The sequence below is a fragment of the Maniola hyperantus genome, chromosome 4, assembly GCF_902806685.2.
Source record: "Maniola hyperantus chromosome 4, iAphHyp1.2, whole genome shotgun sequence".
NCBI classification, from domain to species: Eukaryota; Metazoa; Arthropoda; class Insecta; order Lepidoptera; family Nymphalidae; genus Maniola; species Maniola hyperantus.
The window spans coordinates 6360708-6387240 of record NC_048539.1 but is presented as its reverse complement, the minus strand read 5'-3'; the positions used below and the strand labels follow the sequence as shown (position 1 = coordinate 6387240).

The 26533-nt window shown below is 37.4% G+C and overlaps 4 protein-coding genes across 5 annotated transcripts; 3 read left to right on the top strand and 1 right to left on the bottom strand.

Moving 5' to 3' along the window:
- Positions 1 to 1117: 1117 nt before the first annotated feature.
- Positions 1118 to 4922, top strand: LOC117997307 (uncharacterized). Its single transcript, XM_034985559.2, has 3 exons — positions 1118 to 1590; positions 3476 to 3665; positions 4496 to 4922. The coding sequence occupies exons 1-3, from the start codon at positions 1339 to 1341 to the stop codon at positions 4792 to 4794; spliced, it is 741 nt and encodes a 246-aa protein (XP_034841450.1). The 5' UTR covers positions 1118 to 1338; the 3' UTR covers positions 4795 to 4922.
- Positions 4923 to 5303: 381 nt separating this feature from the next.
- LOC117997306 (uncharacterized) lies at positions 5304 to 7873 on the top strand. The gene is made up of 3 exons (XM_034985557.2): positions 5304 to 5748; positions 6149 to 6419; positions 7551 to 7873. The coding sequence occupies exons 1-3, from the start codon at positions 5503 to 5505 to the stop codon at positions 7847 to 7849; spliced, it is 816 nt and encodes a 271-aa protein (XP_034841448.1). The 5' UTR covers positions 5304 to 5502; the 3' UTR covers positions 7850 to 7873.
- Positions 7874 to 10956: 3083 nt separating this feature from the next.
- Positions 10957 to 21511, top strand: LOC117997303 (uncharacterized). 2 transcript variants are annotated; one of them, XM_034985554.2, is made up of 3 exons: positions 10957 to 11608; positions 20065 to 20236; positions 20656 to 21511. In XM_034985554.2, the coding sequence occupies exons 1-3, from the start codon at positions 11099 to 11101 to the stop codon at positions 20973 to 20975; spliced, it is 1002 nt and encodes a 333-aa protein (XP_034841445.1). In that variant the 5' UTR covers positions 10957 to 11098; the 3' UTR covers positions 20976 to 21511. The 2 variants fall into 2 exon arrangements, with proteins under 2 accessions (XP_034841445.1, XP_034841446.1); XM_034985555.2 differs by lacking the exon at positions 10957 to 11608 and adding an exon at positions 13467 to 13890.
- A 3753-nt stretch (positions 21512 to 25264) lies between these two features.
- Positions 25265 to 26327, bottom strand: LOC117997304 (ommochrome-binding protein-like). Its single transcript, XM_034985556.2, has one exon. The coding sequence runs from the start codon at positions 26247 to 26249 to the stop codon at positions 25419 to 25421; it is 831 nt and encodes a 276-aa protein (XP_034841447.1). The 5' UTR covers positions 26250 to 26327; the 3' UTR covers positions 25265 to 25418.
- Between the last annotated feature and the right edge of the window lie 206 nt (positions 26328 to 26533).

The following is a 26533-nucleotide window of genomic DNA, read 5'->3' as shown; positions in this document are numbered from 1 at the left end:
GCTGGTGTGGGATGCGACCTGCGTCGACACGTTGGCAGCGTCCCATTTATCGGGCACGTGCCAAAAAGCGGCTGCAGCAGCCGAGTCAGCTCAAGAGCTTAAGCGCCGTAAATACTCAGTCATTAGTAAGGACTATGTATTTGCGGCGCTTGCATTTGAGACTCTGGGCCCATGGTCATCGGACACGAAAGCTTTTATAAACGTCGTGTCCCAAAAGCTGATCCACGCGTCTGGTGACCCAAGAGCTGGTGCTTATTTCGCTCAACGGCTGAGCCTTGCCGTTCAGCGAGGTAATAGCGCCAGTGTTTTGGGCACAATGCCCATAAATGACCATTTGGACGGCGTATATTTTTTGTAAATATTAATTTTTTAGAGAAATGCTATAGGTTTTATCGATATTATATTAACCTCGAATTCAAACTTTGCGCATGACGTCATTTCGTAAAGTTCAACCCGTGCCTTCTCAACCACGTCACAGCTAAAACAATGCGAATTAGTTGTTGAGAAACTCTATAGATTGAGCTCATTTAGAATATTAGGTACCTACCTACTTAGTAAGTTAAATTGTAAAATTAGGTAGTTAACTGCTTAATTTATTTTTGATTTTTTTAAGCGTGAGTGCGAATATATCTTTTATCTCTTTCGTAAGTTTATAACGGAGCTACGTATCTACCCCGAGTATGACACTCACACAAGTGGCGGAAAATCAATAAAGTTACACAAGTATGAACCTACACTACACTCAGCTAATCGCACGCGAATGCGATCGATGACCACCCCTCGTGACGTCATTCGATATTGATTTAATCCACCCACATTCTAAAGTTTCTGTTGTCCTGGTATCTAAGTATGCCGAGGAAAGCTTTTGGATCTGGAAAACTTAAGGAGCGGGTTGGAAAATCTTAAGGAATCAAGTGAACTCGTCCTGTTCCAAACCTTTTTGTTTGTGTTTACATAATTTGCATGGTCAGATACTGGTGTATAATCAGGTAGTATATATGAAGTAGTACCTAGTACTAGTAGTAGGTGTGCAGTGTTGAATTATAATGATAGGGGACTGTCAAACAGTTGATAATAATGTTTATGAAGGAAGTATTCACGCGTAGCGAGCATATTATCAAGCGCAGCGGCGGCGGAGAGATACTCGTATCTTCAATTGAGTGAGTGCGGTTCACTTGGGAATCCGCCTACGCCTCCTAAGCACTTCGTTAGCTTTGCCTACTAAATCTGCCGGTTAATCTGTACGACACCTCCATCAGTGCATAGTCGCCTAGTAGTCACGGTTCTGTTTATCCGAAAGTTTATCCCATTTTGTCCGGGTTTGACCGTCTCATCAAAATGGATTATCCACTTTTCTATTTATCGATTGCGCTATGTTTAGGATATATTCAATGTTACGGTCAAAATTATTATTACGAAAACCATAAGTATTGTGATGATTTGTCTCCGTATTTTGGTGATATAGATTTGGATACAATTTCTGGAGTTTGGTATGGAGTGGAAAAAATTCCTCACGCGTCCAAGGGTGAATATAGAATAGAGCACACCAATGAGTGCTTTCACATCGAAATAAAGGAAACTGATGTCCAGGTGATTATTTGCATTATTTAATTTTTCATATGCATGCAGTCTATTTTCAACAGTGAGTAGGTATATTTGTGATTGTATAGTTACGAATTTTTATAGACTAGCGACCCGTCCCGGCTTCGCATGGGTAGCTTATTACAATTTTCGTTAGTATCTCTAACTATATTGAAAATAAAGTAAAGCCTAATAATCATTCAGTAATAATGTAGCCTTACTGGTGAAAGAATTTTCAAAATCGGTTCAGTAGTTCCAGAGATTACTTCCTACAAATAAACTTACAAACTTTACCTCTTTATAGTATTACTAGCTGATGCCCGCAGCTTCGCCCGCGTGGATTTAGGTTTTTAAAAATCCCGTGGGAAGTTTTGATTTTCCAGGACAAAAAGTAACCTATTCGTAGTAGCCTCGTGATGCAAGATTTGACACCTAAAATAAATCAAAATTCAAAACCAATGGGGCAGGTCTCAGATATATATCTGTGGGGCACTATGGTGGGGCAGGTATGCTTACCGACTTAAAATAATGAAATGCAAGAATGAAGTGTCACAGCACAGAGAAAATTCCAAAAAGTGTTAATTTGTAGTTATCACTATCACCACTCATATCATCAATGCAAAAGTGTGTTCGTTTGTTGGTTTGTTGTTTTATTGGTTTGTCCTCTAATCACGTCGCAACAGAGCATCCGATCGATGTGATTTTTAGCATGGAGTGTAGTTAAGGACCTGGAAAGCGACATAGGCTACTTTTTATTTCCGAAAATCAAAGAATTCCCACTATATTTTAAAAACCTAAATTCACGCGGACGAAGTCGCGTACATCATATAGTAGGTATGACATAAAAGGAAAAAATTTGCGAATTTACCAACTAACATTTGCAGTTAGAGATTTAGCAACAAAATAACTTTACACAGAAATCCTTTCAAAGTACGGAACCACGCGAGCCCGACTCGCGCTTGGAGAGTTATACTTTTCAAAATAATCGAAAGTTGTGAATTTCTGGCTAGTCGATAGAGGTGCTTAAGATTATTTTAAGATATTTAACCACACAATTAAAATAAGAAAGACATGGTAAACAATCCAGTTTAAACGTAGCCAAGTAAAAGATGCGAGGAAACACCACTGTTGCCATATCCGGGATCTGAGGTCACTCATAATGAGTAATTGGAAGGTTAAAAGAGCGACCTCATAGTAATACAGCACTGTGCTGAGAGCACCTTCAATTAAACGGTTGACTCCGCGTCTCGTATAGTTAATTGGAGATCTAGTTCATGAATTTTAACATAAGTATCAATTAGGCGGAAATGTTTACCTACCTACTTATTACCTACCCCTACTTGTTTCGTTCTCTAAAGTTTATGGTGCAAAAGTGAACTACTGTCCAAGTCTACATCCAACTGGAGACTTTGATGAGGACGCTCTTTTGGCGATGTAGTATTTGCATTAGGTAATACATATTTTTGCATTCATACATCCGAACTCATGGTCTTTTCTCTACACAATGTAGACATATGCGAATTAAGTTCTAATACTTATTATAATTTACAACTATATCAGAAAAGAAAAAAACCAATATAATATGTATTATATTCTGGACTACATGCATGAAACCTCAGATAAATAGTTATAAGAAAGATATGTATTAGAAATATGCCTTATCATAAACATTTACTTAACTAGCTTATTCCCGCGACTACATACATTTCAAACACCTATTTTACCCCCTTAGGAATTGAATTTTCAAAAATCCTTTCTTAGCGGATGTCTACGTCTAATCTAATAGCTATCTACATGCCAAATTTCAGCCCGATCCGTCCAGTAGTTTGAGCTGTCCGTTTATACATCGGTCAGTCAGTCAGCTTATCCTTTTATATATTTAGATTCGTTTCAGCCTACACCACCAACGCCGTATCCGCCTCTGACAAACTACCCCTATGTTGATCGAACATATGGATTGCCGGAGCAGTATAGGATAAGGCACTTCGTGTTGGAATGGCGCGAGGGGCTTTGGCAGGATAACTACCACATCAGAGTGAACACGTCCCATAAGGGATTTTGGCCTACAGACGTGCCAGATAAATGTAAGCTACTGTGGCCGGCTAGAAATATTGTACATCGACCTTTAGAATGAGATTTCGGCTTTGTAGAGCGTTGTCTCTGTCACTCATACCTGTGTGACGTTTTGTCTCAACGACAGAGACAAAGCTCTACAAAACCACTATCTATAGTCCCGTTATCCTCCCCCGCTATCATCTTAGACTGCATCATCACTTACCACCAGGTTAGATTGCAGTCAAGGGCTAACTTGTATGTGAATAAAAAAAAAAAAAAATCTCTTTCTAAAGGTCGATGTACATTATTTTCTGCCGCGAACTGTAATCTATTTATTGCTATCAACGTAAGAGAAAAACCGATTTGTTAATAAAATCGTTCTGGAAAATTGACCAGAGAGAAATATTTTTGTTGGCTCAGCTAATATAACTTTTCTACCTTCTGAGCTAACTTCAAAAGAGAAGGGGATCGTGAAACCTCTCCGATTATCACCATGTTTAATTTTCAAGTTTATTAAGGTACCCAGTCAAAGCAAAATTTTATTCAAATTCAGCGAAACATAATACATTTTGAATTAAGCATGCTTTAAACAACCCAGTATAAGTGGGGTTCTTTGCGACATATAACTTTAAAATTACAAGGGTAGGTTAGGTAGTTAGTTTTAACTCCAAACACGCCCTGGTCTGAGAAGAATTATTATTATTGTTAATCAAAACTTTTTTTTTATATAGTACCTTATATCTGTGTAAGAAATAAACTATAACCCTAACAGTAACAGTAAAATAAACTTTCTTTTTGATAACACCTTTATGAGTTTGTGAAAGTATAATAATTTTAATTAACGTTCCAAAAATTTCAGCTGTTGACAAAAATTATCGTTTCTTTGGGGGCGTCATCCAAGTGCTAAAGGTGGCACACAATCATCTGGTACTAAACTTCTGCATGCGACTGCCCAATTCTCAACTCTACAGCGTCGTGCTGTCCAGAAATGAAAATCAGCTTACTCAAGAAGATCTCTCAAGCATACACAGAATCTTTTCTATGAAGAATCTATCAACTTCTGCTCTGAAACGGGTGTGTGAAAGTTCCGCGGCTAACCTCAATATATCAAGCGTTATGCTTATCGTTGTGTGTATTCTTATTTTGAGATCTCACTAGTATTCAGTTATAAGATTTTTAATGATATATGAATTTAAGGTACTAATATTAGTCTGAAAACTAGAATATGGTCAGTAGAATTTATGAAATATATATATACCTACCTATTTATTAATAAAAGTATTTTTAACATGTCTTTGGTTTTTTTTATGTATCTACAATCTACATAGTTAAGAATCCCATGATTTATTTAAATAACATGCTATTGCCCACGACTCATCCGCGTGTTCTAACATAAATCACTTGGGAATAATTTAGCTATCTTACTGTGAAATAATTTTTATTTAGTGTTTGGCGGAGTAAATTGGCAGGTGATTACTTAGATTTTTCTCCGTAATGATATTAAAATGTTCATTGTGAAAACAAAATCGTGAAAAATCTCGTACCTCAAGAGATATTCTAGAGTGTGTGCCAGTGAAATGGATCTTTCCTATGAAGAGTGGAGAACTCTGCGCAGCGCGGCGTCTCATCAGTTCAGTACTGGAGAGACAGTGGAAAGACTTCTTTTGTACTCATAAAGATTGAGGGGCACAGGGAGTCTTCCAGTTTTGTCCGATTTAAGAATTAAGTATACTGATTCATCTTTCATACCTACAGCAATTGCGCAGTTAAATGCGGTGTATTACCTGAACCAATTTGCTAATTAAATACGCTGCGACCGCGACCGATGCCTTGTACCATATTTCCTGTGGTACTCTTAGCGTCATCATGTTTACTTCGTTAGTACCATATATCTTACTAGCCTCAGTTTTCGTGCGTCGTACGCAATGCCTCTGCGGCGATAGCATAACGTGGTCCCATACGGTCAATATGGATGATGTCTTCGGGTTGTGGTATGGTGTTGGATATGCCCAGCACAGTCCAGATAGGACTAACATACCAACTGAAGTTGGGTGCATCTCTCTGTTTATAAGTGATGTTAACAAATATGAAGACAATTGGTTCGACTGGCCAGTAAGTATATCTTATACTTACCGACTAGCAATTATTGTATCACTGCCCATCACAAACTCACTGTCTCACTATCCATATTATAGTTCACAGGTTTTATTTTAAAATAGGTAGGTACGTCAACTGTACTTGAAAGTCAATAGTAGTAAATGTAAATAAAACATATAAAACGATAGTCGATAGCATTTGCATAATAAGGTCATATCTATCACAATATTATCATTAGGTATGGAGAAAAAGGTAGGTGCAATATAGGAAATACGCAGGTATCTAAAAGTTGTAAACTAAGCTGTTTTTAACTATATGCTGTGGCATTTGAAATAATATAATGCAACTGGTTCAAGAGCTCGTAATTTTGATAGGTAGGTATTACTTATACCAAACAAGTTTTTTATTTTTACAGATTCAGCAAAGTGACTATTCATCTAGAAATAATTGGCGGTCTTCTAAAAGCAATCCTTGGTCAGAAAATGACAAGGCGGGATCGTGGTTGGACTTTCAGTTAAACAGACAGGTTAAGAGGAGCGTGGAAGGGGAAAAACGTATCCGTGTGTTGTGGGATGAGGATGGTCAGACGTTGGAACAGGTTTACGTATATTATGAAGAAGAACCTGGTCTTTGGACGGCGGAGCAGTTGCGGCCATCGGGAAAAGAATTGTTATCTAGAGGCATCGGTTTGTATTTTTCTTTTGTTTGTCCCTGTGATTTTTATTTTTATATATGTGTGGAATAGAAAAAAATCCCGGGATAAACTCGTATGAGTTTGATCTATAGGCTTCGTACTTATCAGCTACTTGTTTTATAAAAAAAAATCAAAAATAAAATAAAAACCGACTTCAATAACCACCAACACTAAAAAGTAAAAAATAATTTAATTTATTACCCTTATATTATGTATACAAGAGTTATTGTAGTTCTATAGTAATATTTTTTGGAGCCGGTGCCAATTATCGCACGAACCGTCCTTCTACTCTTCATAGTGTTTTGCGACTCCACATTGGAGTCCTCCACACTGGTTAAAACCCTACTGTTTACAAAGCTATTACACGATCGCGAGCAATTTACTCTTATTAATTGAGGAGTTCCGTTCTCCATCTCCGAAGATATTCATCAGATCTTTACCAAATTAAAATGGGACCATCTCGGAAGTATGTCCTACAAAACAAAAAAGAATCGTCAAAATCGGTTCATAATTGACGGAGTAATCGCGTAACAAACATACCAAAATAAAAAAAAAAACAACATACAGTCCAATTGATAACCTCCTCTTTTTTTTTGAAGTCGGTTAAAAATGAGTCCCTGTAGCACGGAATTTGCGATTGTCAGACTGCGATCATCGTAATCATTATTAGATATCATCATGATCATCATCACTTGCTCACTTCGAAACGAGGTTTGGTGGTCATCATACCAAAAGATTCTCTATCTAAAGCCGCCTGTTTTAACTTTGGGTAACTAAGCAATGACCAATCGTCCAACCATTTGCGTCTTTAGCAACCTGGAGTCCTTTTCTTCCTTCCAAATTCCAACACAAATCTTGGGAATGGAAATTGGATGCCTCTCTATAAATGTCCAAAGAAAGAGGGCTTCTTCCACATGATGATTTACATGGTACCCACGGGATTTTTTAAAACCTAAACCCATACGGACGAAGTCGCGGGTATCATCTAGTACTTACCTACTATAAACATTGTTTCTGTTTCATCAACGACGTTGATCAAAGGTTGCTCAACAAAAGTTTACCATAATTACGTGGCTTAAGAGTATCTTAAGTTTACCTTTAGTACTTTATATTTTGTTTTCAGACGTCTGGTATCCGGACGATTCACCTCGACATCCGGGTGTAATCAGAATAATAAAGCTCACCCCACACATGCTCATACTAAACCATTGTTCAGAGGTTGGAAACGAAGGTATATTTTCCTTAATCCTTCGAAGGTCATCGGCCACTGTACAGAGATGGGAGTGGTATCAGTACCAACAACAGTTCTATAAATTTTATCTGCCTAATGTTTACAGATTCTACGCGATATGTGCGGCTTGTACTGAAATAAGCTCTTTTGTTATTGTTTTATTGTGTTTTATAAGTTTGATTTTACTATGATGAAGTAAATGATTTAAGTAAAATGATTTCGTTTACTTTCCCTACAAAATCAGTAGTAGTAGTATAATCCTATAAAAAAAAAATGAAAATTTGGTTACCAAAATTTGGACTCACCAGTTCATAATAGAGAGAGCCAGCGCGTGCCAGACCTTTGTTATTTTATAAAAACTGCGAGTTTCTCTGCGTATTGTTGGTATTGTCCCCAACACTGGAAGGAACGTTTGTTTGGATGTATGTTTGAATCATGGAGGCTTAAGACAGATAACACTGCAAAATCATTTAAATAAATAGGAACTCTTGCAACGACACAATAAAGTGTAATTCAGGTCGCACAGTGCTTTATAACCTACCGCCATATTTACCTAGAAGTTGCCTCTCTTTTTATCGCTAGCTCTTATTCTTTTCTGACTACGATGGTTGTCTTCTAAATAATGACTATCTTACACCCGTGACTTCGTCCGCGTGGACTACACAAATTTCAAACCCCTATTTTACTTACTTAGCGGTTGAATTTGGAAAAAACATTTATTAGTAGACTAGCTGATGCCCGCGACTTCGTTCGCATAGATTTAGGTTGTTAAAAATCCCGTGGGCACTCTGATTTTATTATAATAATACTATTTACAATAGCAGCTAGATATGGCGTGCCATACAAAATGTCAGTTATTTTTGTGCCGATTAGAAGTGCCCCGCCGAGCATACAGGGAATTAAAATTGATACTTTGTGGCACAGGGTCGTTAAGTTGACAAGTGTCTCATCAGTCATCACTAAAATTTAGTTCTGACTTCCGAGTAGGTAGGCATAGAACGCGGTTGAGATAGCAATCGGGGAGGGAACGCTCCGCACACCCGCACAGCCCCGAGCTAACCCGGTGCTGGCGAGTGCGGATGACGTACGGGTGTGCGGGGCGTCCCCCCGCCTCATACCCTGACTGTCATCTCGACCTGTCCCGGGCTATAGGTACCTACGCTCGCATGACGCCCACTGCTGCTATCAACGTCGAAATGGCGATAATCAAGCTGCTTCAAAAACACGTCGGCAATTGGATATATAATAAAACGTAAACTAATTGAAAAATTATATGCAAGCTAGGGAATGAGTTGCTTAACGGCTTTGTGATAGTTCTAATACTTAAGTTTAATATATGATTTTGTAAAGTGGTGATAATAAAAAGAATACCCGGCTGAGTTTGTTGTGGGCTCTTTTCAGACCTGGGCGCGTTTTGAACCCTCGTAGCTAAAGTTTAGTTTGCGTAATAATTATCACCACTATATCTTACAAATCCAACAACTGACTATCGAAAAGAGTAATTTATTACCTACTAGGTGATGCCCGCAACTTCGTCCGCGTGGTTTAAGGTTTTTAAAAATCCCGTGGGATCTCTTTGATTTTTCGGGATAAAAATAGCCTATGTCCTTCCCCGGGATGCAAGCTATCGCTGTACCAAATTTTGTCAAAATTGGTTGAACGGATGGGCCGTGAAAGGCTAGCAGACAAACAGACAGACGGACAGACAGACACACACTTTCGCATTTATAATATTAGTATGGATTTTGAATAAATCCTAGCGTACTAGTACCTATTATGTATTATATTATATCTATGACCACTAACGTCTACAAATTATATAATTGGTGTTTTTGAGGATGTAATGGTTGACCTGCAACCTTTGATCTATGACAAGGAGGCTGGATTATATCTCTGTATTGCGGACAGGAACTCCCTGATGAGCAAATTATATCAATTAACCTACTTAGTACCTAATTATGACTTTAGATAGTAGGTAGGTACTCTTATGTAAGTCTTTTCATCCGGTGAATATGACTGTTAATTTTATTATGCTATGTAAGGGTTTGTACCTACTCTTCCTTATAGTTATAGTCAGTCTGAAAGACAGACAACAAAGTGATCTTATAAGGGTTCCTTTTTCCTTTTGAGGTACGGAACCCTAGAAACGGTCTCAAATATAATATAAGAGATACTAAATGCTAGTTTAAGTAAAATTAATGTAAATATATAAAAGACTGACTGACTTATCTATTCACGCATGACGCACAGCTCAAACTACTGGACAGGTTGCGCTGTTGGCATGCAGATGGTAAAAAAGAGGTTTGAAATTTGTGAAGTCCACGAGGACTTTGGTAGGGTCATTTCTTATCTTACAAATGCCCCTTAGAAAGAACCTACGTTTCTAAAACTTTCCTATACAAAATCCGTTTCTTAGCTGAAATCTACGTCCTAAAAAGAACCTACCTTCCAAATTTCAAGTTTGTAGGCTTTATAGTTACTGAGATTTCGCGATTAGTCAGTGAGTGGTATTTCGCTTTTATATATAGGTATAGATTTAAGATCGTTTTTAGGGAAAAGGAAAAAGGAACCCCTATAGGATCACTTCGTTGTCTGTCTGTCTGTCCGTCATTCTGTCGTGTATGTCAAGAAAACCTATAGGGTACTTTCTGTTGTCCTAGAACCATGAAATTTGGCAGGTAGGTACTTAGGTCTTATTGCACAAGTAAAGGAAAAAATGCGAAAACCGTGAATTTGTGGCTACATCGCAAAAAAAATGATCTTCCCCGAGATGCAAGCTATTTCTGTTCCTTTCCTCAAATTCGTTTAAACGGTTGGGCCGTGAAAGGCTAGCAGACAGGCAGACTTTTTGCATTTATAATAATGTTATTAATAGTGTGTATTCTATTTTTCCCTCAGGAATAGTTAACTAGACCTCCAAGCCGGACCGGGTGGCGCGCGATAGAGCCAGCTAGGTACCTACCAATACTATGTGATAATTATTATACTAATAAGTCAAGTATAGCATATAAAATGTCATTTTATAAGCTTTAAAAAGTTAAATAGCGAGATTAAGTAAGGTTATTAAGTATGGAATAATAAAATAAAATCACACATTAATGATAATTAATTTATATAAATATGAAGTAGGTAGGTAACAGTTAAACTTACATAAATTTGGCCTACGGTACCAGTTTATTTATGAATATACTATTGTATATAATTATTGTACTTACTTATGCTTAAACTTTAAAAATAACTCAATATCCATAGATTTATTCTTAAAATATTAATGTTGGCATAAAAATATTCCGTCAGTTACAGCACTTTGACTGCAGCTGGATCACAGCAATTGGACGTAATTAGTTTACATCCCACTCCCATAGTAGTAGTAACAGTACCACTACCAACTCGACTAGCACGCGATACTTTGCACCCGAAAACTTGTCGAAAATCTGAAAATGTACCAAATATTTATATTGCAATTAATTTTTGCAACGGCTTATTGTGCCAGTTATCAAAGATACGACGATAGTTCAAAATATTCAACTTACACCACGGCCTCAAATGGTTATAATAGCCAAAATCAGTACCCATATAAGACAAACTATGGCAGTGACATCGCGACGTTTTCGGAATCTAGTAGATATCCAAATCCTAACTATAAATCAGTGTATTCAACTGGAAGCTCAAACACTAATTATTATCAACCAGGGTTCAGTACACCCAACTATGGTCGAAATTATGGATACGGCAAACAATACGGTCAAGGTGTCAGTCCATATGAAGTTCCGTTTGTGGGATATAACACAGATTATTGTGTGAACCGTTCGCCTCAACACGGAATATCTGTGAGCGACCTGGGTGGCATGTGGCATGGGGTAGAGTTGATCCAGCATATGTCTGGAGACCCTGGCGTCGACTATGTGAAGAGATGCATCGTCATACATATCTCGGAACCACAAGAAAAGGTGAGAAATAATATTATTTTTTCCTTAGGATAGAATACATTTTACAAGTGCTTTTGAATCGTCAAATTATTTACCACTGGTTCGGAATCCCATTCCTACCTTGAAGAACCAGCAAGAAACTTGGCGGTTGCTCTTTTTAGGTATTTGAATTTCAGTATAATACGTTAAAACTAGTGATAGACTAGTGGTTAAGAGTTAAGACGTCGGGCTATTATACGGGCGGTCGAGAGTTCGATACCGGGCACACACCTCTAACTTTTCGGAGTAACGTGCATTTTAAGGAATTCTCACTTATCACTTGCTCTAACGGTGAAGGAAAACATCGTGAGGAAACTTGCCTGCCTGAGAGCATAATTCTTAATATTCTCCAAGATGTATGATGTGTGCCAATTCGCAGTGGTCCAGCGTGGCGGGCTCTGGTCTAAATCCTTTTCGTTCTGAGAGGAGACCCTTGCTCAGCAATAGGCCTGAGATGGCTTGATTATGATGATGACGATGATGATAATAATGATGTCCAATCTCTCGTACTTGGATAATAATATCCGCATCTGTTACATAAGTACCTACCTATCTGTAATAGTCTGTACATGTATACTACCTGTAGTCTGTGTACTGTTTAGTCTTGTGGGAGGCTTCGGCCATGGCTGTTTACCACCCTACCGACAAAGCCGTGCCGCCAAGCAATTTAGCGTTCCGGTACGATGCCGTGTAGAAATCAAAGGGCATGAGTTTAATAAAAACTGCTATACCCCTTCCAGGTTAGCCTGCTTGCATCTTAGACTGCATCATCACTTACCACCAGGTGAGATTGCAGTTAAGGGTTAACTTGTATCCGAATAAAAAATAAAAATACCGACTGCCACATATTGCTACACTCTATTTACCTATAGAAAATAATGTAATTCAATGCATCGAAAATACGAATCAAATGTTTTATCTTCATCTACGTATAAATAACATAAGATGAAGCAAGAAAATGTCCGAACTTCGGGCTAACAATTGCAATTAGTTCACAGTTTTATCGTTGCGGCAAATACCAATTTCAGCCGATGTTGCCTATAGACTTAAAAAAGTATAATAGGCGGATAAAAATTACAACAAACTGTACCTGAGCTGCAGTATTTTGACGTCACTTTAGTCATTTTGTAAACCTACTAAATGTGACATCTATCTGATTGATATCTAATAGAAAATGATAATTTCCTTTGGTAATATGATGGTAGGTAATTGTATTAGAGAAATACTTATTACTTACTAGCTGATGCCCGCGACTTCGTCCGCGTGGATTTAGGTTTTTTTAAATCCCATTGGAACTCTTTTATTTTCCGAGATAAAAAGTAGCCTGTGTCCTTCTCCGGGATATAAGCTACCTCTGTAACAAATTTCATCAAAATCGGTTGAACGGCTGGGCCGTGAAAAGCTAGCAGACAGACAGACAGAGAGACAGACAGACAGACACACTTTCGCATTTATAATATTAGTATGGATAATTTTTCACCACAAATTGAACGAGATAGAGGTACTTTGAATAAAAAATCTATCTACATAGCTATGTACTTACAATTAAAGTAGTGCATTTATGTCAAATTTAAAGCAAAAAATTTCATACAGCAAACAGCAATAAATACTTAAGTATCTATAAACACTGTTAAAACCGTATGAGGATGCTGAATCATCCGAAATAGCCGTGTATTAAATTTTAAATTACACTCTCTATTCTCAATTGTGTCTAATTGTGTCGCTTTGATATGACGTCATACATGTTCCCAGGTAATTTTTTAAGATGAGTGGAACCTCTACGCGCCTGTAAGGCTAAGGGTCAATCGTGATAGCATCGGCAATGTGAGTCAGAAGTCAGATCACCGAAGCGCCCGCGCATGCCTCTACAGCCAGTCTATCTTTTATCCGCGCATTATTTATACGCTCGTGCTATATGCCGATACAAAAATAATATTTAAAAAACCATAATTCGCGATGTGTGTTTAAAATTTACGTGTGCAGAAATGGCATTGCAAGGTCGCGCCTTGTTAAGACTTCCGTGGATATGTTTTCTGTTTTTGTACACGTGCGCTGATGAAACTGCTAATTCAACTAAAGTTGACGATCAGGTGACCTGTGAAAGAGATCATGAGTACGACAGTCTGGATATTAGAAACGTGACGGGGAAGTGGAGCGCGGTAGAGTTGTATATGCACCTGAGCAAAGAAGGTGTCAAGAAATACCAAACTTGTCCCACGATCACGGTGTGGGATACCGAAGAGATACCCCATACTACATTTGGGGTAGGTTTTTATGAAAAGCAATCTTTAGTCTTTAGAAATACGTTTAGGATGATAATAAACGTATAGGTTCAATACCGGGAACAGTAGAACGAAGGATTAATAGTTTTATAATACCTATAAGGTTAGACAGTTAGACTATATTGGGCTCCAAGGAAATAATGGGTGACATGATCCTCCAATTTTAAGTTAATAAAGTAAATAAAGTTTAGTTTGAGTTGTTTTCAAGAAAAACGTTGCGCCCCGGGTCTGCCGATGTGCGTTGTACGTATGGGTAAAAGTTAAAACAATAGAATAGCTTTATATAAAAGGAATAATAAAACCGTCATCTATATTTTAATAGAATTTAATAGAACAGCTGCGAAGCTTCAGACCTATTTACTAGAAGCTGATCTAAACAGTCGTGTAAACACAAGGCCTGACACAATTTAAACAAAACGCGACTTCAATTGGCCGGCCTATTGCATAATGTGAAGACGAATATTACCTAATATTATACTGAGAGCATGCGAGGCGAACGTGAAAATAGGATTCCTTTCATAGTCAATCGAAGCCTTTTCTTGATTTTGTTATAAACTTAACCTGATGCTAAAAACACCTAAATGATGTTTACGTCTGAGCTGAAATGAACCTTTGTTTCGAAGAAAACCATTTAATTGCAATGACATTTTCATGGCATTTCTAATTTTCTCTAAACTGGTTCTCTAGTTTATCGGTCTGCTAATTTACTTAATAACAGAATCAATTAAGTGTATATTTTATTTGATTAGATTAGAATATAAATGATGCTCGCTTAGATTGAGATCTTTTTTAAAAATTCCACAGAAAAGATTTTGATTTTTCGGGAAAAAAGTAGCCATTGTCCTTCCCCAGGGTGCATCATTCTGGATGTATATGCTACTTTTTATCCCAGAAAAACAGAGTACCCATGGAATTAAAAAAACTTTTATTTTGTCTCAATCCTGCCACTTTACGGGTACATCCATTAAAGTAGAGCAATACAGAGTATGCTGTGTGGACGTGCTATCTATCCCTGGAAAATGTTGCAGTATTAGGTACTTACATTCAAAATTCTCAACATGGCTTAGGTAGGTATGTATTTTTATTGTATACCTATTCCAGACTAACCAGCTCGTTAGAAAGCCTGGAACACCTTAGAGACGTAAGCTCCCTTTGCGTCTTCTAACCGCCTTTTTAATGGGGATATTTTTGAGCAGTTGTATATATGACATCATTCCATCCTCCTTTTTTACAACCGCACCGCACGCCACCGTAAGCAATTTCACCCTCACCACCTGGGTGCCTGGTGCACTGCGACCATCCGTTGCGCCAGAACTTTTTTCCATGCACATGCAAACTGTGGAACCAATTTCCTTCCGCGCTGTTCTCACTATATATTTCAACTTGGGGACGGGGTTCAACAAATTTCTTGAAAGGCCGGTAACGCAGTGGTGGGTTCCTATGGCAAATGTTCATGGTCAGCGGTAATCACTTAACATCAGGTTCGATACGACCCGCCTGCTCATTTGCTCGCTATTTTCAACCCCCAAACCAAAAGAGGGGTGTTGTAAGTTTTTATTTTAAAAAAAACCTTTACCTGAGCCCAACATGATAGAGCGTTGACTGGAGATATACATTCGAAATACGCTGCACATTGGAGAGCAGTCAAGTACCAATTTGTACATAAAAAACCGGCCAAGTGCGAGTAAGGCTCGCGCAACGAGAGTTCCGTACTACGGTGGTATTTTTTTATATTTTGCACAATAATTTAAAAACTATGATGCATAAAAATAAATAAAAATCTGTTTTAGAATGCACAGGTGAAGACCTTTCATATGATACCCCACTTGATATAGTTATCTTACTTCGAAAATAGAAAATACTAATTATTAGTTCATGACCACAATTTAATTTTTTTTGTGTGATGTAACCACACAAAAAAAAATGATGTGATTCACGGTTTTCAGATTTTTGCCCGAATGTCTGCTATAAGACCTACCTACCTGCCAAATTTTATGATTCTAGGTCAACGGGAAGTACCCTGTAGGTTTCTTGACAGACAGACGGACAGACAGACTGACAGACAACAAAGTGATCCTATAAGGGTTCCGTTTTTCCTTTTGAGGTACGGAACCCTATAAATTAGGTAAGTGGGTAGGTATACACATAAAATGTCATAAACATATTTTTAAATAAATGTTAGAAGTACTTAGTAGAAGTAATTTATTCTATCAGCATACTTTCTGTGATTCCCGGTTTCCCAGAGCGCTTGTGAACTGATATGATTTGCACTATCCGGTAGGTGCGGCCCTCATATCCTTTCGAATGAAGTATGAACCCACGAGTCCCTCATCATGCGCCGATTTTACGCAATCGGTTTGTTGAAATTTGGATTTACGTAGTACATTTCCATCTGATTTATAACGGCGTCAAAATATAATTATTACTAGATGATGCCCGCGACTTCATCCGCGTGGATTTTGGTTTTTAAAATCTTGCGGGAACTCTTTAATTTTCCGGGATAAAAAGTAGCCTATGTCCTTTTCCGGAATGTAAGCTAATTCTGTACCAGATTTCATTAAAACCGCTTAAACTGCTGGGACGTGAAAAGCTAGCAGCTAGACAGACACACTTTCGCATTTATAATATTATATATTATAGTAAGAATTCATCATACTTAAGAACTTAAGAACTTTAGAACTTAAGAAATCATATTCATTTATTGGATTTGGTAATTATATATTATGTAAGAGACTGAGATAGAGACCTAACAAAGAGAGAACCAGCGCGTTATTTATTACCTGTTATCTCTCAAAGCCACCATGATCCAAATAAACATCCTAACAAACTTTCCTCCCAGTGTTAGTGACAATACTTACGCATTACGATGAGAAACTTACAGCTTTTATAAAATAAGGAAGGTCTGGCACGCGCTGGCTCTTAAGTCATTACTTACATCAAAACTGTGCAAACTCAAAAAAATATAAAGGAACATTTAGTAGAGTGCCCAAAAATATAGGTAAATCTGTATATATAAAAGGAAAAGCTGACTGACTGACTGATTGACTGACTGACTGACTGATCTATCAACGCACAGCTCAAACTACTGGACCGATCGGGCTGAAATTTGGCAGGCAGATAGCTATTATGACGTATACGCGACAGGTCGAGATGGCAATCGGGGTACGTCCCGCACACCCGCACAGTCACCCGCGCTGACCTGGTGCGGGATAGCGCGGGTGAAGTGCGGGTGTACTCATTCCTTCTCGACCTGTGGCGTACTATAGACATCCGCTAAGAAAGGATATTTGAAAATTCAATCCCTCAAGGGGTAAAACAGAGTGAAATTTGTGTAGTCCACGCGGATGAAGTCGCAGGCATAAGCAAGTAAATAACAAAAATAAACAAATTAAATATAGTGACAATGTAACAACCTCAACTAACACTTAAATAATATTGTATAAATGTAGGTTAATAACTTATTAAACTTTGTCTAGATGGCAAACGACCTAACCTGGAGGTTAACCCCCTTCGCCCACGTAGGTTGCACTTGACTCATTCAGCAATGGATAGGTCAATATAGATGACCTACTTAATCTTGTGAAGCCAAATTAATATGATCTCTTTACGAAACATGATTTTGTTACCTACTACTGTATCTTCATGTATGTGTATCGGATGGATCATATATTCTGCGTAGATAAATTATTATTATACTGAGTGATGTGTTCACTCACACGCTGTAGTTTTTATCCAGGTTTTGACGAGATAGAGTGCTAAAAATCTTTTCCGAGACATTCATGTACTTAAATATATTTTGTCACATCCAACAAATTATTTATCCAAAACTAAGTGGAAAACCTTCGGAAATATCATCATCATCAACCCATCGCCGGCTCACTAATGAGTACGGGCCGCTTCTCAGAATGAGAAGGGTTTGGCTAAAGTACACCACGCTGACCAAGTGCGGATTGGCAGACCTTTGAGAACATTATGGAGAACATACCCCCGCTTCGGAATTGATTGCTTCTACTGAAGAGTTACCCATCAGTTCATGTAACATTGATTTGATTATTTTATTTTTATTTTCTTACTAGCTGCCCCGGCGAACTTCGTACCGCCTAACAGTCGATTCTAATTTTCTCCGTTAGAACCATCCTCGTACTTCAAGAATATTATAAAAAAAGGAATTAGCGAGATCGGGTCAGCTGTTCTCGAGATTTGCGATCAGCAACACATTTAGCGATTCATTTTTATATATAGAGATTGAACCATCAACAGAATCATACAAAAAAATTACATTATTCGAATCCTATGTGCTAAGTTATTATGTATTTCAAATTATAGGCGGACTGTAGGTATAATGTGTAGGATTAATTATCCTGCACATACCTACATACTTACATAACGATGGTTGAATAACTCCTCCAGTCTCCAATTGACTCAATAAAGCTATGAAGCATCGAATCATATCCTACAATGCACTACAAGAGTTGAGGTGCAAAATATTTTCGTCCATATAAGTTTTTATTATTTGATCGGGCATAATAATTAGTCAGTATTATTTTTAAAGGCATGAAAAAGTTTATTGAATATATTCAGATTCGATTGCAACTGGATTCGATTTCCGAATCCATCGATCCGAATCGATCGAGTTTGCATTGCGTGTGAATTTCCGTATTTCCCACGTATTTTAGTAAGTAGCTCGATCTCCAGAGCTCTCCATAGAAATGTACTTTAGTTCTTAGTTGAATGTTAATCCATTAACGGTCTAGAAAGAAATTTCTGAGCCAGTTTGCCAGTTCTGTGCCTAGTTACAAAATTTTATTGAGTTTGCTTGATTTTCATATGAGAACCAAACTGCGTATGTATGTATGGTTTCGAATAAACTCCTACGTACGTCTACTGGTAAATATAATATGTAATATAATAATGGATATCACTATCAGTTATTTTGGACTTGTGTCTTATCAGACAAGGGGAGTATGTGAACGTGTTAATGTGGTTTGTGTGGTAAATTAGTCTGTTACTGTAGTTTTTAGGTATTTTATATAACATTCATTGTACGTTGTTTGAAATAGGCATTTCAAACAACGTACCTACAACGTATATAACAACATAGACCACACACCTTAAAGCAGGCAACATGATTAGGTGTCTACATTATGATTGAACATTTTACGCCAGTGCGAATCAATGACGTTAATTCGAGCAGGTATTTTATTCCATCTGCTCTCAATCAATTTCAATGTAACAGACAGCTGCAGTAATAGATAGGTTACACAAATAGGTATCTACCTTTAGATTGAGGTTTCTAAAAATCATAAAATCATATTACAATACAGCTCTTTGAACGAGAAATGACATACTATTGCTTTTTAGGGTTTCATAGTAAACAAGGACCCCTTATAGTTTCGCCATGTCCGTCCGTCTGTCCGTCCGTCCTCGGTTAATCTCAGAGACTATTAGTGCTAGAAATCTGTAATTTGGCCTGGGTATAAATATTAATCACGCCGACAAAGTGGTGAAATAAAATTGTGATAAATATTTTTTTTTAGGGTAGCTACATGTCAAGTGGGGATGACTTTTTTTTTCGTCTACCCCATATTGGGTATCGTTGAATAGGTCTTTTAAAAATGCTGTGGGTGTGGAAACATCATTTTTCGATTTCTAGATCCGTTTGTAAAACATCATGTTTTAAAGTGCTAATTTTTATAATACCTATGTGTTTAAAAATTATTTAGAAATTTCCTTGAAGTGTAAGTAAAACACTATCATGAAAAAATTATAAATATCATTATTACCGTCAATGGGAAAGTTCTACGGGAATAGTGAGACCCACCCGAATTCCGCCCTTGTACAGGAGCGGAATTTGGGTGGGAATTTAGCTAGTATTTACTACTACTAGCTAAACCCGGCCACGTTTAGCTGTGACTCAGTCTGATATTATGATAGGATGATTACCTAATTATTATTAGGGAAGTAAACAATACCTACTCGTTTCCGTGGGAACTTTGAGATAAAAAGTATATAAAACACTCCTATAAGAGTAGGTATATAGAGACGTTATGTAAAAATTTCATGTCGATCCATAGACAACTTTTCGAGTTTTGCGGACACACACAAACGGAAGCTGACTTATTTTATTTTATAGTTAAAGGTTTATCTTTGTTTTAGCCTTCTACGGAGCACGTCCAACTCTATCACGTCCAGAGCATTATGGCCAAGTTTAACCAGCAGCATCGCCATCTGCGTTTACTTTGGGACGAAAATGGACAGATGACAGAATACTCGCTATTCTTTCGCAACGAATCCGCTGGATATTGGGAGACATTTGATAAACAAAATGGTATGTTGATCCATGTTTTAACAAGGTTTGTCCTATAGTAGTTCCCTACACACCTTTTAGGCGCTCTATATTATGCCATACATCATAATATACTTACCTACCCGAGTGCGAGGAAATTTTGATGAAGTCGGTACTTGGTAAAAGTTGATTGATTTGGGGTTTTTCTACCTCTCTAAAGGTGTACTTTCGAGTAGAGCAAATGGAGTTTGAGGCGTCACTGACGTCACAGAAGCTCGATTCGAAAGTCCACCGTAAGTAGGTATCCCAATCTGGTTTGATTTCAGCCGGTCCGGTTCGGTTCGGTCCGGACCATTAAACCCTAATCATATCGAGTAGGTAGTTTTAATAAATAAGAAACTAACAAATAATTTGGTGGCTAAGATAAAAGAGCCGAATTTATTTTTAAAATCCTTTTTCAGGATCTCTAGCGGCCCGTCAACACTATCAACAATTTACCGGAACGGTGCAAGTGTTGAAAGCTGTGAAAGATCATCTGGTTCTTAACTTCTGTCAACCTGCATCGAACGGGGCACCTCCTCAGCTGTATTCAGTACTTTTCTCGAGACAACCCGGCACCATGCCCCAATGGGCCATCAATGCAGTTCATAACTTACTTCAAAACAAGAATTTGTCTATAGCCTCTCGTAGAATGGTATGCGGCAACGGCGCTAGCAAACCGATTTTGAGTCTATATTTTTCTTTGATTTCATGTGTATTAGCGTACGTTAGTTTATCGTAATTAGGTAAAGAGCATTTATGAAACTAATAATACTTACTTAACAAAAAAATGATGAGACTAATGAGCTGTAGATATTAAGTATACCCAATGAATATTGATATAACAATGTTCAATGAATATAGAATTGGTCCCTAGAATAAATTTACGTATTGCTGCTCTCGTTTAGGTGCAAGATGCAAAGCTTGCTTAGTCCTTTACATTTTGATAGATAGTCTGACGAGTGGTGACCAGGCGTGACTGGACCAATTGAAATGAAACTTACTTGTACGGCAGCATAATAGGCTAAAATACTGCACCAACTTTAATAAAATTTGTCAATATCACGAAAACGGAAGAATAGATTAGAGATTTATTTTTATGTCAGCTGATAAAACTTAATTAAAGGTTAAGTTTAAATCAACTGGCATATATTTGAACTAGAGTTAGTTACAGTTTAGTGTAAAGAGAATAATTAAGTTTCAAATATTTATTATTATTATTATTGAAAACATTTTGATTGATTATTATTTATTAATAAATTTTATAGTACATTTTTATTGCTTTTTGATTTTTCCATAGATTAGTAGAAAAAATTGCAACTTGCTATTATTGCTACCTATTAGTTTTCCTACAAGTAAATCCAATTACTTAAGTGGTTAAGTTGAAACTACAAGTCAACCACAAGTTTAGACGGTAAATAAATGTATTTCCTCCCACGCGGCTTTTGTCTTTTACCGGCAAAGTACTTATAAAATAAATCTTTGGAATTTTGTTTGGAGAGCTAAAAATGATTACATAAATTAAGAGTGGGCATTACCTATTGACCATACTCAACCATATTTCTAAAATAATATCATCACGTTAAAAGAATCCTTTTTAAAACAAGCTATTATTCAAACCATGTACCTACATAAGTATTATATGACGAATAACGGGCACTATAATAATTGTGGATAAATACCTCAAAATTGCTACGTTTTAATTAAGTTAGGTATATTACCCAACAGAACCTACAGCTACACATGAATATTTTTGTTACGGTTCGTTAACAAAAGTGATTCTTACTGCTTTACTTCTTCTGTAGTGCGGAACCCTCGGTGCGCGAGTCTGACTCGCACTTGGCCGGTTTTAATTTTACGTGGCATTGCAACGCATGCCGGGTACAGCTAGATGGGTATAACGAATATGTCAGGACAAATCCAACGAGCGCTAACACGACGGAGTTATGATGGGTACTTGAGGAGTTCCTATGACCACCTCTCGGCTCCATCATGAGGCTCGATCGGAGTCATCATCTAAGTAGGTCTACAGTACTTGTCAAGACAAATCTGACGAGCCCAAACATGACGGTGCTATGTTGTGCAGTTCCTATGGCCACCTCTCGTCTCCATCATGAGACCACCTCCATGGACCATATTATTGTATTGTCCTCCAAGTCACATAGATATTTCCATTATGTGTTCCAAATTTCAGCTCAATCGGTTGGCGGGAACTGATCTGAAATTCAGTTGCAAGATTTGATCACATACCAACTCGCCAAGTCACCTAAATAAAAGCTTTTATTTATAGCTGCTGAGTGAGTAGGTACCTACTTTCAATATGTAAAGAAATATTAACAGTTATAGTCAATAAACCATGAGTGTGTTCGAAGAAACTTAATTTCAAAAATATAAAGATTCCAAAGCTTAGATTTTTAAGTATCTATACGTTACAATATTATCTCTACGCTAAGCTAGCTACGTCGTAGCTGTTTTTCAGAACATTTGGGTAAATATTCTTATGTTCTAAAAAACCGCTACGCCGTAGCCCGTAGCTTATCCATAGCACCATAACGGGATGTTTTACAGTTAAAATTTTCCCGAAATACGAAATCAAAAAACCCTTCAGTAGATATTCGTGTTCTTATCTGTGATTTGATTTGATTGGTATCTTAGTACTCCTGAGCACTACCATTTACACATTAAAAGCGAGGATTCAAAGAATGCCGTCTCTCTACAAACCCTCTTACACAGGGGGGCTATGACGTCATTACCCTAGAGCCTCTGACATTGTAGCCTTGATAATACTGTTTATTGTAAATTGAACTTTAAGTTGAATCTTTTAAAGTTGTTAATCTAACGAATTTTGAAGAGACTTTATGTGTTAGTGGTGGTAAATTGGATTACAAAATTCTTGTCGGATTAGCTCAGAAGCCTCTCGTCTACGCGCGTGCTGGACAGAAAAACGTTTGTACCTGCGATCGTGTACAACGGAATTAGCGACAGTGCTTTTTACACGACTGCCCAAAAAAGGAGTGTAATGTTTTCAGAGTTCATGTTTCTTTATACCAGCATAACTTCTAAATGCCTAAATTTGAATGTATGGGGTATTGTTAGAATCCTTACATGGTAGGTATACTGAGGCACTTGCTGTAATTTAAAAAAATGGCGGCTGTATGGCGCATTTTCAAATACTGTGATTTTCGAATTTTGGCAGGACAGTCATTTTTAAGTTTTAGGGTTCCGTACCTCAAAAGGAAAAAACCCTAGGATCACTTCGTTGTCTGTCTGTCTGTCCGTCAGTTGTCTCTGTCAAGTGTCAAGAAAACCTATAGGGTACTTTCCGTTGACTATAATCATGAAATTTGGCAGGTAAGTAGGTCTTATAGCACAAGTAAAGGAAAAAACCCGAAAACCGTGAATTTGTGGTTACATCATAAAAAAAATTAAAATGTGTTCATGAACAAATAAGTATTTTCAATTTTCAAAGTAAGATACCAAAAGGGGTAAACTTATATAAAAGGGTTTTACCTGTGAATTCTAAAACAGATTTTTATTTATTTTTATGAATAATGCGTTTTGATTTATCGTGCAAAATGTCGAAAAAAATACCCGAGTTTTTTTTAAATTACGACTTGTTTTTTTAATGACATGCCTGACCTAGTCTAAGGTAGGTACTTAGTATGTACCTACTAATGTCTGTCCTGGCTTCAAACCTTGTGTAGATACGCCACTGATAGCTATGTATTTAATTAACTTCAATCGGTCAGCGTTTAATTAACCCATCACCGGCCCACTACTGAGCATGGATCTCCTCTCAGAATGAGAGGGACTTAGCCTGTAATCTGCAACGCTGGGCCAGTGGCAGGCTTCACACACCTTTGAGAACGTTATGGAGAACTCTCAGTTTTTCAAGCATGCAGGGTGTCTCACGATGTCTTACTTCACCATTAAAGCAAATGATGTTTAACTATTTAAAACGCACATAACATAGGTGCGTGCCCGGGATCAAACCCCCGATCTCCCAATTAGAAGGCCGACATCTTAACCACTAGGCTATCACCGCTTTTTTACGAAAGCTTTAAATATAATTGTTAAATAGTCATAATAGGTCGTAGATTCTTAAAGGTATATGTAGTATACTTAATAGTTTAACTAGAAAAGTTAAGTGAAAGTTCAACTAGATAGGTAGCGGACTAAGATCCAAAGGTCGGCAGTTTAATCACCGCAATCCGCATCCATCGCTCTTGTCGTAGGTATACTAGAAACTTACAGAAGCTTTATGCTACGTTGCAAGGGGAAAAGGCGATGAAGGCGGAAACAAATTAAAAGACGCGGCTTACGGACGCGGTTAACAGTCGTGACTTATAGGTCATTCGCTGACGTAACCTTGAGCGCTCGGACGTCCGCGTACGTCCGAGAGATATCTAGCAGGCCGCATTGCAAATGCCTGTGCACACCTATCAGTAGCGCCTGTTAGCCACGGCTTACGGACGCGTCTCATACTTTGTTTCACGCTTTAGTCAGAATATTCTTTCAAAATCTTCTTGGCTAGGAGGCGAACGTCTAGGCTATCGCAGCTCTTCTAATAATGTGGTCAAATAAATAATAATGTCAATACGGGGTAGAGCATGTTTACCCTACAATATTTTGGATCCAGCGTACTAGTATTGGTCAGGTACCAATGGACCAGGTAGAGGTCAGTGGTTTATCGCAAGCATGGTAACACTTTACACGCACGCGTGCGTGCTGCTTGAAGTCCATTCGGTTTGTTTCAGGCACGTTTCAGGTTTAGGTACAAAAATGAAACCTAGCATGTAGTGTCCGGTAGTGTACCTATTAAACCTAACAACCTACACTAAACTCAATATTTAAACGTGTCCATTATTTACCGATAAGGGTTTCGTGGTAAGATTAATAATTTTGATTAAAAATAAAACTTTCGTTTCAGTTCTTAGTTATAAATAAGTTAAATAAGTGGGGTAATTTATTTGTGAGCTTCTAATTGAAAGGCGGTAGGTACGACTACAAAAAGTTTGAAGAATAATAATATTAAGTACTTATTATTTTATTGAATAAATAAAAATATTATGGGATATTTAATATAACTTACATTCGTATATATATTTTTCTTCCTATACCGCGTTACAAATTAAGGAGAATTAAGAAAAACAAATTACAAAATAAGTATATATAAACAGACCGTTCATTTGCAACGTTCTGGCAATAGTTTAATAATTTCGTACGGACTCGAGTAAATAATATTGTCATCTTTATCAAATGCTAGACCAAAAATATTTTTCATATGAGCCACAATTTCCAGCGTGTTACTCGTTTTATTAGCAACAAAAATACCGTCTTTGGCACTAAAATAGGCCACACCTTTGTTGTTAACTTCAATGGCTCGAAAAATTGTAGGCTCTCCATAAAATATTCGATGGTTTGTAGCATTCTTGATTCTGTACAAACCAGTCTCATTTGTGATGAAAGTATCATCATCCCCATCGATTACAAATTGATATATTTTTTCGTGAATATGTTTTTGATGTTCAGTTTCGATGCCATGTTTCCCACGAATACATTTGAAGAGATGCTGCGATGGATAGTTAATGAAATAAAGATGATGCTTGAAGAACATGTCCCAAATATTATGATTTCTAACGATTTTTTGTACTGTGCTGTTTGGTTTGAGATGTTGCTCATAAATACCATCACTGCCTCCAAAGAAAATTATATTATCTTTATTGTCGACTGCGATCGCGAAACCATTTCTCACATCTGGAACGTCTTCGTGTTTAATATGATCTTTCTTTATATAGCCAATTTGAAACGTATCTTCAGAGTCGTCCCCAATGTTGTAACTGAAGAAAACTTTGTGTTCTTTAAGGTCGTAGGCTAGCTGGTATGGGCGATTTAACCCCATGCCTATTACATGTTTTTTATGAGGTTTATTGTTTAAACGTACTTCTTTGCAGTCGCTGTTTGCTGGATTGGCACGAACAACCACAAGCAGGCACAATATTAATTTTATTATCATTTTTATATTTTTAGTGAATTATGAACTAAAACCACGTTCGCATGTGGCTCCACGCTCTATCACAATAATATGATACTCAATCGCAAACATGCGCCTGGAGATGAATAATTAGTCGTAATCGATTTAATGGGCGTCTGTTATGACATTGTAATTAGATAATGGAGGATTTCATAAGCATACACAGGTTAGTTTGTATCCGTTTCAATATTCTGGAATAATTATTTACTTCCCAACTCTTGGACGTCGTTGATTATTTTTAAAAAAATCACAAAGACTAACGTTTA

Coding starts and splice junctions, on each gene's coding strand:
- LOC117997307 (XM_034985559.2), top strand. CDS start 1,339: ATGGATTATCCACTTTTCTATTTATCGATTGCGCTATGTTTAGGATAT. Junction 1,591..3,475: donor TAAAGGAAACTGATGTCCAG/GTGATTATTTGC, acceptor GATTCGTTTCAG/CCTACACCACCAACGCCGTA. Junction 3,666..4,495: donor TACAGACGTGCCAGATAAAT/GTAAGCTACTGT, acceptor CAAAAATTTCAG/CTGTTGACAAAAATTATCGT.
- LOC117997306 (XM_034985557.2), top strand. CDS start 5,503: ATGTTTACTTCGTTAGTACCATATATCTTACTAGCCTCAGTTTTCGTG. Junction 5,749..6,148: donor ACAATTGGTTCGACTGGCCA/GTAAGTATATCT, acceptor TTATTTTTACAG/ATTCAGCAAAGTGACTATTC. Junction 6,420..7,550: donor ATTGTTATCTAGAGGCATCG/GTTTGTATTTTT, acceptor TTTTGTTTTCAG/ACGTCTGGTATCCGGACGAT.
- LOC117997303 (XM_034985554.2), top strand. CDS start 11,099: ATGTACCAAATATTTATATTGCAATTAATTTTTGCAACGGCTTATTGT. Junction 11,609..20,064: donor TCTCGGAACCACAAGAAAAG/GTGAGAAATAAT, acceptor TCTTTGTTTTAG/CCTTCTACGGAGCACGTCCA. Junction 20,237..20,655: donor GACATTTGATAAACAAAATG/GTATGTTGATCC, acceptor ATCCTTTTTCAG/GATCTCTAGCGGCCCGTCAA.
- LOC117997304 (XM_034985556.2), bottom strand. CDS start 26,249: ATGATAATAAAATTAATATTGTGCCTGCTTGTGGTTGTTCGTGCCAAT.